Source organism: Puntigrus tetrazona, chromosome 25 (assembly GCF_018831695.1).
Source record: "Puntigrus tetrazona isolate hp1 chromosome 25, ASM1883169v1, whole genome shotgun sequence".
Lineage (NCBI taxonomy): Eukaryota > Metazoa > Chordata > Actinopteri > Cypriniformes > Cyprinidae > Puntigrus > Puntigrus tetrazona.
The window spans coordinates 10,576,929-10,593,026 of record NC_056723.1 but is presented as its reverse complement, the minus strand read 5'-3'; the positions used below and the strand labels follow the sequence as shown (position 1 = coordinate 10,593,026).

The 16,098-nt window shown below is 35.1% G+C and overlaps 1 protein-coding gene across 6 annotated transcripts in view; it reads right to left on the bottom strand.

Annotated features, from left to right (window-relative positions):
* Positions 1–16,098, bottom strand: part of ptprz1a (protein tyrosine phosphatase receptor type Z1a) — a 52,030-nt gene that overhangs the window by 29,886 nt on the left and 6,046 nt on the right. For all 6 annotated transcript variants that reach the window (XM_043228620.1, XM_043228619.1, XM_043228621.1 and 3 more), the window contains exons 2-5: positions 6,600–6,671; positions 1,193–1,372; positions 846–997; positions 475–570 (exon numbers count right to left, since the gene is read on the bottom strand). In XM_043228620.1, the coding sequence (XP_043084555.1) occupies positions 475–570; positions 846–997; positions 1,193–1,372; positions 6,600–6,671 (500 nt within the window). The remainder of the gene's footprint in view (positions 1–474; positions 571–845; positions 998–1,192; positions 1,373–6,599; positions 6,672–16,098) is intronic.

Sequence of the window (16,098 nt, the reverse complement as noted above, 5' to 3'; positions counted from 1 at the left end):
CAAAACATGCAGCAGTAAACTGACAAAACAATACATTATACACAAGCAGACAGCTTCATGAAGTATACCAGAATATCCTCAGGGAAAAGCCAACATATTATGAAGCTTTAGCAACACATTATGATTAAGTCCTGTCAGTCTTTCCCATCAAAACCTCCGTGCAAAGATTAGGATTTCTGAAAAGGCTCTGTACCTCAGGCTAAACGCAGGGCGGGGGTGCGGGGAGGTTTCGAAAAGTGCCTAAGCCTGTCTAAGATTATTCATTTGATGGAGTGCGGATGTTCAATACATAAAGAAGCAAGTATGTTCCGGAGAATCAGCAACAATACAATTGTTAAACATCTCTGTCTTCAGAATTTAATATCTAAGATTGGATTAAAATTAGTAATTTTATGTTTTATTTACGAACTAGCCAGGTTTTGTTACAAGGGGATGAATAATAAACTTATTGAATAATTAAGCTGCCATATTTACCTCAAACAGCACGGCCAACGCTGTGATCCTTCCTCCTGCGCTGAGGGCCTCATCGAGGCCACTGAAAACATCTGCCTCGTAACAGTATATCTGCATCTGCACCGGAAACAAACACGTCAGATCAACACTTGTATACACTGACTCTTTCAGTAAAACAGAGAAAACGTGCATTCAGAAAATCTAAAAAAATACTGGGTGATCAAGAAAATGACCAGCTCACTGTACACTATCCTGCTTATTATGCAGCAACTTATTAAATAATTTAAATAAAAAGGAATAAATAATTATCGAATGAATTACATAATAAATGAAATAGAAATAAACACAAACGTATATCAAATTTTAACATGTCATTTTATTATGTGAAATACCTCTAGGGGGAATTTTTTATCATTGAGGCCATGCTCCGACCCGTCAGAAGAGGCGTTGCACAGGCCCCAGTGGAAAGTGATACGTCCCACTTTAAACTTGGATCTGAGACCCCCTCCACTCACAAAAAAATCTCCTCCCACATCAATAGCCACTGGAGACAAATTACAAATTAATACCAAAATGAATGGTCAATAAATATCTATTCACATCTATATCTATATATCTATATATCTATATCTATATATCTATATATCTATATATCTATATATATATATATATATATATATATATATATATATATATATATATATATATATATATAATATAGACAATGCACAACCCTAACCTGTTTTCCCATCATTCTTTACTGTAGTGGAGTCTGATGTCTTTTCCGCCCATCCCTCTAATCTCAGCTTCTGGAACTGAATTTTGACCTGCGCCAGGCTCTCCTCGATGTTTATTGGTGATTGTTTGGCGTTGTTGCATGACGGGTATTTCTTTGCCCAGTTATTTTGGTTTAGAGTTCCTGTTGGAAAAGGAGTTTAATTGGATAAACCTCTTAAAATCATTGAGAAATGTCGGAGGATGATCCTCTGTGTTTCAGTACAAACACGCAGACACACAGGTGCACCATTAGATATGTAGTGGTTTGCTGGTGGGTTAATCCGAGTCCTCTCTCTGGAGGTCCTTACAGCACAAAAACAAAGCCCATGAACCAGGTCACCAGCAGTTCTAGGTCACTGCCATTAGCATATCAATAGCTGCATTACACCCCCAGCTGAGCCATAAACACTGGTGTACAGTAGAATACAGTAGAGTTCAGCCAATACAGCAGAACACAGACAGTACATGAATGAAGAAATAAAAGCTGCTGTTAGGCACAAAACAAAGTTCGAAAACCCTGTTGTGTAAAATGTTTTCAAAAATATCCATAATGTAGCTTATTAGTTGTTTTAAGCAATTTTAAAGCCATCATATTATTATTAATTTGAAAGTTTTAATTAATTTTAAGGACCAATTCTCACTATAAACTACCAAGTATACTACCATCATACTGGCTGTTTATTAGTACTTATATTGATTACATATTGATGCCTTATTCTGCATGACCATATTTTGCATTATACCTATTAATTATATTATAAGAAAGAAAGTTAACATCTTAATATCCTAAATACATTCAGGTTTTTAGAGTCATGCTAATCTTTAATCCCCGATATGCTTTTCTATATCCGTTTATGACTATCAATATATTCTATAAAGGTATAACACTGGAGAAGCTGCAGCACAAAAACTAAAGAAATGTCTTCGCTCTTCCTTCATTGCACTGAAAACCTCTGTGAAGGACTTTACAGAGAACAGATGATAAACTCTTAAGGCTGTCATGTTTAATTTGAACATGTCTGTGTTTGTGTCCTTGTGATTCCTGTTCTCTCTCAGTCTGAGCAACATCAGAGTGCGTTTCAGAGGGTGTTGTGTGAACTGAAGGAATGAAAGGATGTGGAGGAAAAAGAACTGAGAACTGTGAGTTGGCACAAGCAGCTACTTTTATATGTACTTGTTCTGCTTAATTGTAATTGGATATTTAATCACTATTTTAAATCAAAATATTGTTATCAAATATATATAAAAATAACACACTGTTAGCCTTATGATGAACAAGAGGCGTGGGAAAAAAAAAACACAATTGCACACAGTGATAAATGAACAAACCACCTTCCAGCTGTCAATTATAATTGCTCACTAAAAGAGTTGTAAGAAACTAAATGACAAAGCACCATCGTTTCTTAGTTCAGTCAGCATAACAAATACGCTTTTATACTTGGTTATTTTACTATAATTACTAAGGTTCTATCATCATATATTGCTAAATTGTCATATATCATATTATAATGCGACTGATGCTAAGCCTCAGTAGATAGTGTAGATTAACGTACTGTATTTAATAATAATTTATTCTTTTTAGTGTCCACTGCATTCATTTAACATTAAATATTTCATACACACTAAAGTATTAGTTACTTTCCCTGGTAATTAATTTTATAATGATTGTCAAAGTGTCAAATTTCCCAATTGAAACATATTTTATGCTCTAAATAAAATATTGGCTCATGTGATTTGAAGGTAATTTAGTTTATTTTATTATTATTATTTTAATTGTGATTAATTCAAATATCATGCGTGCACCGTATAAGACATTTTAGGCGCACAAAAAAAATGCACTGAGAGCTTGACAGGATTTTTTGAAGGTCCAGTAACAACTTGCTTAAGTTTAAGTTCAATTTTAAATGTTAAATTAAATGCCTGAGTATAGCAAGAACATGTTTACATCAAGTAGAACCACCGGCCACTGAGACACGTCCTTTCAAAATAAAAACATCAACTTCAACCAAAAATGTCAGTTTCAAGTCATTTTAACATGATGCCATCATGTTCGAACAAGATGCAATCGTATTAAACCTAAATGATTTGCTTAAAGTGAACAGGGATTTATCATTTGGTCTTTAGTATCATTTAGGCAACATAAGCAATATGAAAAACGGGTCAATGAGGAGGAGGAGGGGCCGCGGTATTGTGGGTAATGCTGATGAACAATGTCCCATCTGCATGACCAACCACCAGCATGCAGTCCGGACGCTGTGATGCCCCAACCTTCAATGACACCCAGATCTGCTTTGTTGTGACGGGTCAAAGACAAGAGGCTTGAGGAGATGGATAATCTCGTCACTTATTATCCAAACTCAATTCATCACCGTTCCTAGACTAACCACCTTTGCTCTGCAACTCTGAGCTCCAGGCTGAAGATTCAGATGATCTCGTGAATCATTTTCCAAAGGAACGATTTGTAAATCGTCGAGATCACAAGCTAAATATCAGAGTGAACAACAATAAAAAAAAAGAATATCAAATCTGGCCTACTTTCTATAACAAAGCGAGACAGGGGAATTCTCCACTGCGCTAGAAATGAGAAAGAGCTGGAGATGAAAAGACGAGAGATATAAAATGTGTCACTGAGGGGGTTTGATTTGATACTTCCATCTCTTCCCAAACTTCATAAAAAAAAAAACACCTTTCCTGCTCCCCATCTAACAAAAACATGCTCTAAGTATGTTTTGCTAACATTCACATTAGGTTTTAAACATTATTTCTGAATGCTCTGCAGATGTTCAAAACATACATTTTTGTAATTATATATTTTTTTCTTTGTTATATGAACATTATAGAAAAGGTTAAAGTTCACCCTAAAAATGAGAATCCTGTCATTAATTACTCACCCCCATGTTGTTCCAAAACCATAAGACCATCGTTCGAAGCACAAACAGAGAGATTTTTAATGAAATCCGAGAGCTTTCTGACTCTCCATAGACACTGATTTTTTTATCTTTACAATGCCCTTACTAGCTTTTTGGGTCTTGAATGTTTCAGTTGTGAAGATCCAGATTTCATCAAAAATATCTTAATTTGTATTCTGAAGATGAACAAAGATCATACTGGTTTGGAACAACACCAGGGTGAGCAATTAATTACAGAATTTTCACTTTTGAGTGAACTACGCCTGATTATTTTATGGCCTTGCATTATTTTTTTAAAGGGACACTCCACCCTAAAATGAGCATTTTGTCATTAATCACTTACCCCACGTTGTTCCCAACCTGTGTGTCGTAAAAGCATTGTCGAAACACAATTTAAGATATTTTAGATGGAAACCAGGAGACCTGAGACTGTCCCATTGACTGCTAAACAATTGCCACTGTCAAGATGCAGAAAGTATGAAAAACATTGTCGGAACAGCCCATCTGTAGTTTAACCTGAATTGTATGCCTGATTCAATGATTAATTTCCTCTTTTTTTGCGCCATTTTGGAGAATATCAAACTACATTATCTCTTCTATCTGTCACGATACATTTTATAGCATGTTTACTAGTGCTTTTAAAATTAACGCATTAACGCTTTTTTAAACGCTTTTTTTTCAGTTTAATGCGTTAGAATTATTTAACGCAGAGGCGGATCTCAGGTCGGCCACCCCACTCATAATTGTTATTTCTGTCTGTTTTTTGTTTGTTTTGCATTTTTACGTTTTAAACGCGCGTTTCTTCACTTAAGCGGCAGGCGCGAGGAAAACGTCGCGCGCTGTGTCCCGTACCGTTTCATAGTAAATCGCGAAAGAAATTACCCACGTGCAATGTCGTGCTCGGTTACTACATGAAAGTACCAAATAGGCGATTGAAGATAACTTAAAACCGTGCATACATTATGCCTATGAAATGGTTTTCGAAACTGTCCCGGAGCATTCTCCCTCATCTAACAAACAATTTTGCTCATCGGCTCATTAGCAGAGACGGAAATGGGTCAGAGTTGAGCGACAATGATGCGTGGCCAATCTGCGACACGTTCAGGAGTGACATCTCTTAAAGACACAGCAGCCTAAATAACCAGCCAAAAAAAGATGCCATTAAACAAATATTAAAAATGTGCCGTTGAATATGAATGTGAAATTATTGAAATATAAAATTCTCCAAAATGGCGCTAAGGTGATTACGGAGAGACACAGAGGAAACAAATGACTGAATAAAGTAGTTTTTTTTTGTCTTTGTGTACAAAATGTATTTTCGTAGCTTCATAATACCACAGTTTAACCACCGATGGCAGATGAACTGTTCTGAGGGAACCTTTCATACTTTTGTTGACCTTGAGAGTGCAATTTACTCGTCAGTCAATGAGACAGTCATGGTTTTCATCTAAAATATCTTGAACTGAGTTTTTGAAAACAAACAAAGCTTTTCATTTCATTTTCATTTTGGGGCGGAGCATCCCTTTAATGTTCTCAGAACCATCTGAAACTATTAAGTACTAAGATTTAAAAAGTCAACTATATATTTAAGTGTTGAGCTATGAATGTTATTAAAAACAAGATTCTATTACTGTTGCTGAAAGAATGTTTGTTCATAACTGCTGTAAAGATATACTCTTAACACAAAACCTCTTCCTCAACACTTGAAAACAAAAAAATGTTAAAATGCTTCATGCTAATCGCTTACAGACGGTCACTGTATTGACATCGCAACCTACAAAACACTAAAATACAACCCTTCAGATTCACAGAGACTTGCCCTGGGCGTTTTCACTCATTTCAAAGGCAATCACAATGGGTCATTTGCATAAAGTCTTAAAGGTGTGGCTTTAAGAACAGCCTAAACAGGATCAGAGGAAATCCTGGAAATTACATAAAACTACATTACTACAACCTAACGTTTACAATAGGTCTCCTAAAGCATCTAAAATTAAATGTTTTGCCTTTTAAAGATTATAGATTAGACTGACTTCCAGCACTGCATTATAAAGACTCTTAAGAATAAAATCAGGCTTTCCATGGAAATACTAGGATTAAACACAGCATGAAGTCAGTTTCAGCAGAGGTGAACAACTCAACAGATCCAGAAGTTTAGTGCATGAAAGCCCAAACACACCTTGTAAACTTTGACATGCACTGGCTGGGCGAGATCAGACAGGACCTGTACTTTAGGCCACATTAACTCTGAAAGCCCAGTTAGATACGGATGAGTTTAATCTGTGGCGTTAAGCCCTGCATGCTTAGACAAAGATGATCCCTAAACCTGCGTTGGCATGGGGGAAGATACCACCAGTGCATCGTGAGATATTCTGACAGGCCTTTTATACAAACTGAAGTTTAATCGCTGTGATCCCTATGCAGAAATAAATAAAATAAATGTAAGTACAATTCAACACTTACCCGCGTATGACCAGTCTATGTTCTCTGAGAGTTTCTTCTGTGATCTATATCCATATGCTTCTGATACATCCACTGAAAAAGAAAATAATGTTAGTTTAATTTGTTTGCTAAATCACAAGGTCTAATTTTTTACATTAAAAATATATTATCGGTAAAACAATTGGAAGTTTAAAAAATCTATATTATTTGCTAAATGAAAATGATATTTTAATCACGATTATTCGAATCATAAATTCGAAATAAGTTTTTGCTTATATAATATATATTTGTACTGTTTATTATTATTTATTATGTAGATATAAAGACACGCATACTGAATTTATTATAAAAATATTTACATGCATTTACATTAATATGTTTATAGTTATATAAATTACACAATATATTAATACTTTTATTATATAAATATAACACATTTTTCCTAAATATATACATACATGTGTGTATATTTATATAGACATAATAAAAATACTCAGAATACACAAATATATTAAGGAAAAAAAAAACGTTTATTTTGGATGCAATAAATCGTGACAGCAGTAATTAAAATAAATTAATTAAAATAATACTTATTTATTTTTATAACATAGGTAATTATATTAGTTGATTGATATTTATTCATCTTAGATCATAAAATTAATTATTCTCCACATAATTCTTTGTGTTGTTAGTATTATTATTATATTTGATTTTAAGTTTCAGGAACTCTGTAAATTAATTGCAACAGAATTTTTATTCAATTTCAAATTCAATTTATCAATCTTTTAAATTCCTCTTTCGGCAGCTAAATCATGTCATGACCTGCTGTGACCTGCTGTCAAAACGCTCTACCACAGACAGCCAAGACCCTGGATGACGTGTTTGGATTTATTCCAGTATTAATGGTTTGAAATACTGCATTAAGGTTGCCACAGAATCCTGCCAGGGAAGTGACAGTGCCAAAATCAAATGGCTTAATTATTTGATGAAAGCAATTATGCATCAGATTGTAATAACAATACTGAAATCATAGAGAATGTGAGTTCATGACTAGTTGAGCGGAAAGGCAACCTCTATTATTCTCTTTGTTCAGTCTTTTGCCTGGTGGTTTCATTCACTTGACTTAAAAAAAAGGTTTCTTTTATTGTCAGAAGGTCGTCACCCAGGACTTTAAGGTCATGTGGTAAAAGTTCATCCACAAAGTTCTTCCTCAGAATCACTCCACTCTTTCAAAATGTTGGTCTCCTGCCGATCAGGAAGCTTTGGCTGTTAAACATAATTTTTAAACATAAAGCCCTCAGATCACAAGCTATATAGAAGACAATACATCAAATCAATCTTTGTCTAAATACTTCTGGATTCATTTAGTCCCACAATTTACTCTTTTTTTTGTATTAAATCCTATTTGATTATCAAAAGAGCTTATTCGCCGTTAAATGCAATGGAGTTTCCTTTTACCTCAGACAACTTTTCAGTTGTTCTCAGACAAGAGAACAACTTTTTGCATTTTAAAGAAAAATGCAATTTCACTATTTACTCTAAATCAATATGACATTCTTTTTAAACCACACACAGAAAAAGAACTATTTTTTTTTTCTTTTGTGTTCCATTGAAGTCATATGGGTTTGGAACAACATGAATTTTGCTTTTTTGGATTAATTATGTATTGCCTTAATACTCCAAAACAGACTTCTAGTAAACACACAGAGAAGCAGACGCAGTGAGAGAGGCATAGAATCTCTAAAAGCCTTCTGCTGATGCTCTAATTAGCACATAATTAGCCTGCATGCCTAATGCATGTGGGTCGGACCTCTGATCCATGACTGTCCATAACTCAATCTGTGCCATTTCAGGCTCATCACTGCTGATTGACAAACAAAAATAGAACAGGACATCCTAAGCAGTCAACTATAACATTGTCTTTTTAAAAGATTTGGTTTACTTTAAAATATATATCCAGCCTTCTTAGTGATTTGAATTAAATAAGCCATATTTACGATACCAGGATTATTCTTAAAGTATGATCGCAATCATGTCCTTTGTATACTTGGTCCATATATAACTCCATATTAAAATATGCCATTTGCCACTGGTATGCCATTTTTACTATATTTACAATCTGTTATAATGTCTTGGCTTTAGAATGATATTAAAACCATATTAGAAAATAATTTTTAATAATTTTTAAATATAAAATAATAGTAAAATAACATAAAAATACAATTAAATTAATTAAAAAATTTAATTAAAAGTCTAATAATGTCAGTTGGCAAGATTATTAATGAAGAAGAGTAATAATGTCAGAGTGTTAACAAATATTTGCCATTAAGTTCTTTATGAGAGGGAAAAAAAAAATCACCTTTTTTTGCAGAATGACTGTTGTCGAATTTGAACATAATGTCAACAACAGTTATGGAGATTTCAGTCTTTCCCCATTCATGTAAATAGAAGCTGACTCAGAAAACAGCTGTCCTTTAGGGAGTTGCCTTTAAGACAGTGACATTTCGTCACTGCCCACTGTTTGGTTCTAGGACTGATAAGAAAGTCTATTAAGCTGTCAACAAGTTAAACTAAGTTAAACCACACAATCCCTCCATTCCTTTTAAGCCAACATCGTTTTCGGTTCCAGCAGTCTACTGCCAAACCAGACCATGTTAATGCTTTTAAAAGATGAAAGAAACCTCCCTAAAGAGGGCCCTGTCCCTCAGGAGAAAGGCCACAATACAAGCAACAATGGCTTTGACATGAAACACCTTTACACCTTTAGTTAGGATACCCTACACTAAACAGGCTTGCCGAGAGAAACTGCCCAGCAGAAGTACAGTCTTGGCTCATCTTTCTGTTAGCTTTTGTCTGTCTGTCTACACATTGGTTTTGGTCTTTTCAGGACGCTCTGTGCACCTGTTAGGCCATACAAACGTCTACACACTTTTTACAGTGTACCAGAGCGCCACGTCTAGTCATACATGCTAATTATAGCTCACCCAGGGTTTAGCTTTTCTGAACTAATTTAGCACGCTCTGAGAATACAGACAACAATGAAGGGTTTTTTTTTTTTCTTTAGATTACCCTAACAAAAAAATGCCTATGGTAACCACAACCTCTGCCAAAATACAATTGATAGAGCTACTGATTGTGTAACCATAGTACACTTTAGCATAATTTACAATTTATCATTCATTTTCACTAAATAGTCAAGTGTGAACTAATGTAAAAATATTTTCAAGCACTTAATTACATGTTATCTGTAATTAATTGAAAATGTATTAATAAAAATGGCAAGTGTATCTTCAATTAGCAAGCTTTCCTGTAGAAAAAAAGCAGCATATGCAAAGGACCGGCTCAAACTAGCATCCCAGTTTCAAAACATATACCTAACCAGCAAAATGCTGGTTTTTCAACATGCTGTGGTAACTACTTTAGAAAATGAATGAACCTAGCACAGCATAGCTACTAACACATTATTTAGCAATTGCCTATTTCTGCCAGTTACTTTAAACATTTAGCTCTATGCTACGCTAGTAGGCAAAGCTCTTAGCTTGCCGACTGAATAAACATTTGATGGAATGATGGGAAAAACTTTAGCGTGTTTGCTTTTCCAAATTCAGGCAAGCTCTTAGTTTCAAATGTTTAAATTGAAGATTATACTGGTTAGATATGTTTTGAAGCATGGCTACTGGTTTATGCTATTCCTTAGCTGGTCATGAGCTGGTTTAAGATGGTCATGACCATCTTAAGCCAGATCAAACCAGAAGCCATTTGCTGTAGTAAAAGTAACCTTACACATGTGAATACCATTTGTATAACCATAGTTTTACTACAAATACCATGGTTAAACTACGGTTATTGTAGCAAAACTATGATTACTACGGTTTAACTATTGTTTTTTGGTTTTATTTGCAGTAAAACCATGGTTAATTTTCATTAAGGAAAGAAAAGGTTATAGACATTAGCATTACAAGGAATCAACTCTGTGATTTAAACAGGGAAAATGTAGAATTAGCTAGTTAATACTAGCAAGATCACAGTAATCAACAGCATAATAGCTACAACATTATCAAGTGAATGAATCTGATCCTGTAGACGCAAGGAGATGTACTGAAACTCAAGCCGCACTGAAAACCACGCAGGTGAGAACAACAAAGGAAAATAAATTATGAAAAAGCTCTGAAGTCAGCAGAGAGGCAGCCATTCACTCGCTCCTCCCCACTGAACTGCACCCATGTCCGTTCTCATGGCCTGCCCCATTCACCGTATCAATACAAACAAAGCAATAAGATCAGTGGCTCATCCGTGAGAGCCACGGCGGGACCCCAGGTCCATGCATTGTAACGCCTTGCTGCCTTCCTGATTGCTTTCGTCTGACAGGACCCATATTCCCTTTCACCCAATCAACAGCACTCATGTGAGCCAAGAGCTTTACGCATGGGCTTGATTTCTTTGTACATGGTGTAACAGAGAGTGAATGAAATATAACAAGGACCTGTTGCATACTAGACAACAAGGCGAGCAGGTCTGGTTACGCTGTACTATCCTCAAATGAAGTTCAATAGCTTATTAGCTTAAATGAAGCTGTACAATATGGTGGTTTTATAACCAAGTTGGCTTCCATTTTTATAAATTACAATAGAACGAAAGTCTATCCTCATTATAATGATATCTATATTAGTTTAGTTTTTACTGTTTTTAAAAAAGATAATGTCATGGTGGAGCAATAGTTTAATAAATGCAACTTGTTCACTCCAATCATCAAACATCAACATAGCTACTTCATCTTAATCATAAAAATACATAAAAAAAAAAAATGTTTTATTTTCAGATAACTCTCTGACCCAATTTACGGAGCAGTTCATGCATGAATTAAAATACTGTGATTGTTTACTCACCCTCATTTTGTTTCAAATATGTAAGACTTTCTTTTTTTCTGTAGAACATAAAATCTTTTTTTTTATAATGAATGTTAAAGTGCTCTCGTTTTGTCCGGGTCCTTCCAAACAGAAAGAATAATAATAGGTTCGTAATAACAAGCAGGTGAGTAAATGATGGGAAAAAAGCATCTTGGCTCAAGATTTTTAGGTTCCATAAGAACCAGCAAAAGGATATGAAAGGACTGACATGAGGACTTTGAAGAGGAACAGCAACCAAGACAAGACAGAAAGGTAACAAGAGGGTAATGTAAAGAAGGTAACCCTTTGTTCCTCACCACTCTAATGCATTAGGAACGAGAGAAGACAACCACTCCTTGAACACATGTGCCAGAAGAGGACACTTCAAACCTCAGCTGTCATTAGTGAAATTAAAGGTGTACAAGCACACAACAGAGCCATCTCCAAAGATGAGACAGAAGAGAGCAGCACTCAAGATTAATCCCGGTCAACAAAAGGTGAAAACAAGAAATCAAAGACCAAGAGGAGATTTTGTTAAAATCCTGCTGATAGAAAAAAAGACAGCGACTACGTGCACTTAGTACAAAACATACATATATATATATTAGTATATTAGTATACACATACACACACAAATACATCTAAAAATAAAAACATGTATATAATATCAGCCGCTGACCAAAACATATTAGGAATTATAGCTCTTTAATATGTTTCTTCACCTCTTTTCAAGGGACCGTAAATAATTGCACTGTCGACTCAAATGCCATTTCATTGGCAGATATGGACTTTTATCAATTAAGCAGATAAAAGGTCTGGAGTTGATTTTAAATAATACAGTCCCAAGGAGTTCTCCATGCAGGTGAAAAAGAGTTACACTTGAAAAGAAAATGTAAAAAATCCATCAGAGGGATCGCAGGAATATTAGGAGTGGCCAAATGTCACTGTTGAGCTCAACAACTTAAAAAAGGCCAGAGGAGAAACAGAGGAGACCAGAGATGAATATCAACGTATCAGTATCAGCATAGCTCATTAAAAAAAAATTCTGTTGTTCATTAATTAACCAAACCAACAAAGAACGATGCAGCAATTTTTTTTTTATTAATTATCCGATAATAGCAAAACTAAAGTTTCCAATCTTTTAATCTGTGGCACATAACGTTGTCCATTTATTTGTATTTTCAGTTAGCCTTTGTTTAACTAACAGCTTAGCATAGTGTTAACTGCTTATGAAAATCTCGTACAAATTTAAGTAAACAGTTAATGTCATGCTAAGCTGTTAGCATGCTAAACAAGCTATCATGATAACGCTACATTATAACCAGACATTGAAGGACAGAATTATGCTAAAGGTTAACTATTAAACTCTCCTTGATAAGTTTAGCTTCAATTTCTCGTGAAAAAAAACTGACCTTGTCTTGACATTTCCTATTTAGGAATAGCATGCAACCATTTAGACTTCTAATCATGTAATAATTACTCCTCATATAAAATATTCTAGGAGAGTATTTTTCTGAGCAGGATGATTGGAAATCGATAGCAATAACGCAGCCAGCTAGCAAACCCAGTGAGCAAACAGTTTGTTGCCAGAGTGAGCAGATGAAGCTTATAGGTGTGTGAGTGTGTGTAGGACACCCCAAATCTCTGTTGGAGTGTGAGACATGATGCCGGTGAAGTGTGTGTGGGTAGAGGATGTGCTTTTAATTGCACTTTAATCTTGCTCTGGTGCATTCCAGCATCAACCCTGCTGTGTTACCCGATAAGACTGATGGAGACCGGGTTCATCAAGGACAGGACAATTGCTTGTAAGTGTGATCATCCTGTAGTCAGCTGGTACTGCATAGCCACAAGGTAATGTTAAAAGCCAAGACCAACACCGAAACTTGTGAAATTTATGCAATTGAAATCTCACATTTATGACTTTTCAAAGGAATGGATGTTATTTACAAAAAAATCTTGGTGTGTTTATGAAAAATGTAGTGATCCCTGATGATTCATTACTGAATGAATCAATCTTTTAAGTTGGATCTTCTTAATGAATCAGTGAAGCAATCATTTTGTTCATAAATCTGTCTGATTCAGTTCATCTTACACAATGATTCAATCACTTTCAAGTTCACAGCTCATTCTTTAAAAATGCATCCTGCCCATATGTTTGATACAATATGAGGGCAAATAAATTAAGACACTTAATTTGGGTAAACTATCCCTTTAAGAAAATTATACCAAGCCGGTCCACATTTAGACAGGTTATCTTGGCCAAATAGACGTTTTAGCTAATCAGCATGCAGGAAACGCTTTTGCTACTACTCCAGGACAAAAAAAATGGACCTTGGACCAACTAACACCCACCACCATGAGCACAGTTTCAGACCACTTTCTTTCCCTAAGGCTTGCCTGAAGTTATGAGTTTACTAATGTTTTACTCAAGCTCTTAATGTGACTATAAAGCGTTCTGAGTCAAAAATACAAAGTGAAGGGTACCTCTTGATTCTGCCTCAAATGCAAAACAGCAGTAAACATTTATAGCTGGATTGGCTTTGTTTTAAATATGGGGTCAATCAAGCCTTCTGTTTATAGAGAAAGAGCGCTTTGAAGGCATAAAAAGGAATGCCATTTCACACAAAAAAAGTTGAGAAAAGCAAGAAAGAAAAGAAGAGCAAAACTGAGTGAAATGAAACGAGTGAAAATGAAAGCAAATTATGATTCTGTTGTTTAAAAGATGCCTGTCAATTTCAACTAGTGGTCGACCGATATGTAGACATGGCTGCAAATATGCATTTATATCATTTAAACAAATCTTTGAATGACTAATGAACATTTAAATTCACAAAACTTGCAAACAGTCGAATCTAGCTGAGATCTTGTGAAGTGTGTGTGTATCCTGAACGTGTGTTTTCTGCGAGACGATCTGTGTTATGTGTTTGCCCATATCTGTCATATTTATGGTATTTTCACTGTGTGCTGTATGTAATATCAGTGTTATTTTGGCTTTATTTGAACACAAACTATCTAGAATACTGAGTGCCCTGTTGGTTACAATATTTACTTCCTTTTTAGGTATCATTTTATTTAATATGTATTAAATATACATTTTTATACTAGAGTCTTTGTAGAAAACAACATGTTTTTTGCATTTACAAGGTGAAAACAACGCGTCTTACAAGGTGGGGCTACAACAATGTACAGTATTTGAAAAATAATGTGTTTTTTGAACATTAAAGCATGTTAACATATTCTGTTACACCAAAAAACAGATCGTATGACCCCTTTAACTACTGACTAAATGTACCGAATGCTATTGGAAGCTAATCGAGTTAAGTCATTTTCTGAGAAGCTGTCAAGAAAATGCCAGTAAAAACATCTAAGCAAGAACGTCCTGAGAAATTATCAACACAGAGGCACATCTTGTATATTCTCTCAATGAAGAAAGAGCTCTCTACATCTGAGACTAATCATTACAGCCAGATTTCCACATGCTCTTCATGAGGCTTCATGAGGAACATAAGGAGACTCTGATTTGGCATGAGCCAGCCTAGACAAAAATAAATTTAATCTAGGGCCCTCAACACTAGCAAAATATCAAGAGTAAAATTTCTCATGATTAGTCTTAAATAAGAGCATAAAGGTTCGCACTTTTAGAGAAGTTTTAGCTTTTGTCACAATTTCCATAAATATATCTTAAATATTTTACCTGGAATATTATTTTCCAATCAGTCAGAATAGACCTGAAATCCATTTTCACAACACCTGTCAAGAAGCAGTGCTATAGAATATTTCATAATACGAACCAAAGAGCTCCAAACACTCTTTGAGGTCTGCATGAGAGTATCTTGTATGGTGAGTGATAAAGCAGTTTAATATGATGAATCTTAGCCAATTAGCTGGAGCAATGGGAGTTCCAAGAAGTGTAAGAGGCTCTCCTTCTTTCATTCAAAGCCAGAGATTACCCACTCCACCTAGAACATATTCAAAAAGCATCACTACAGGTTGAATAATAAAGGGGGGAAGAATTTGTTATTGTTCTTTCACCTGTGTCAGGCCACAGTGGTTTTCCCCAAGACATATGGTGCAGGCGGGGTGAACTGGATTAACGAGAATCAGCCCTAATTAAGAGACTCTGAAGATCTCCTATTATTTCTTTGATGGCCTGGAGGACCCATGTGAGTAGCTATTTGGAGTGGTATCCTAATTGAAAAGGGCATGGATTCTCAGATGAGGGAAGACCCTGAGAGTATCTAGAGGACTGTCAACCGCTGCGGTGTCCTTGAGTGACACTGAAAGATTTTCATTTAAAAATTCAACTCTAATAGTCGTCTATGGAGTCATCACTGACTAATGGGAAAGGTTTCTCTTTTTTTCCCTGAAACATTTTGGTTGGATTTTCATCTTACATTTCTAAAATATTACTCCTTGTACTGTTCCTATAATGTTTGCAAAATGCTAAAATGGAATGTTCCTTTAACTAAGAAACAGCATACAACTAAGATAATGTCAAATGATGATGACCATGTATCACATAAATGATGATAATATGTCTACAATTGCAGCCCTCAGAGGATATCATAAGAGGAAAGTAACTCATCGCTGTCAAATACGCTTGTAAATCTTGTAAAAGCCTTGATTGTGAGATA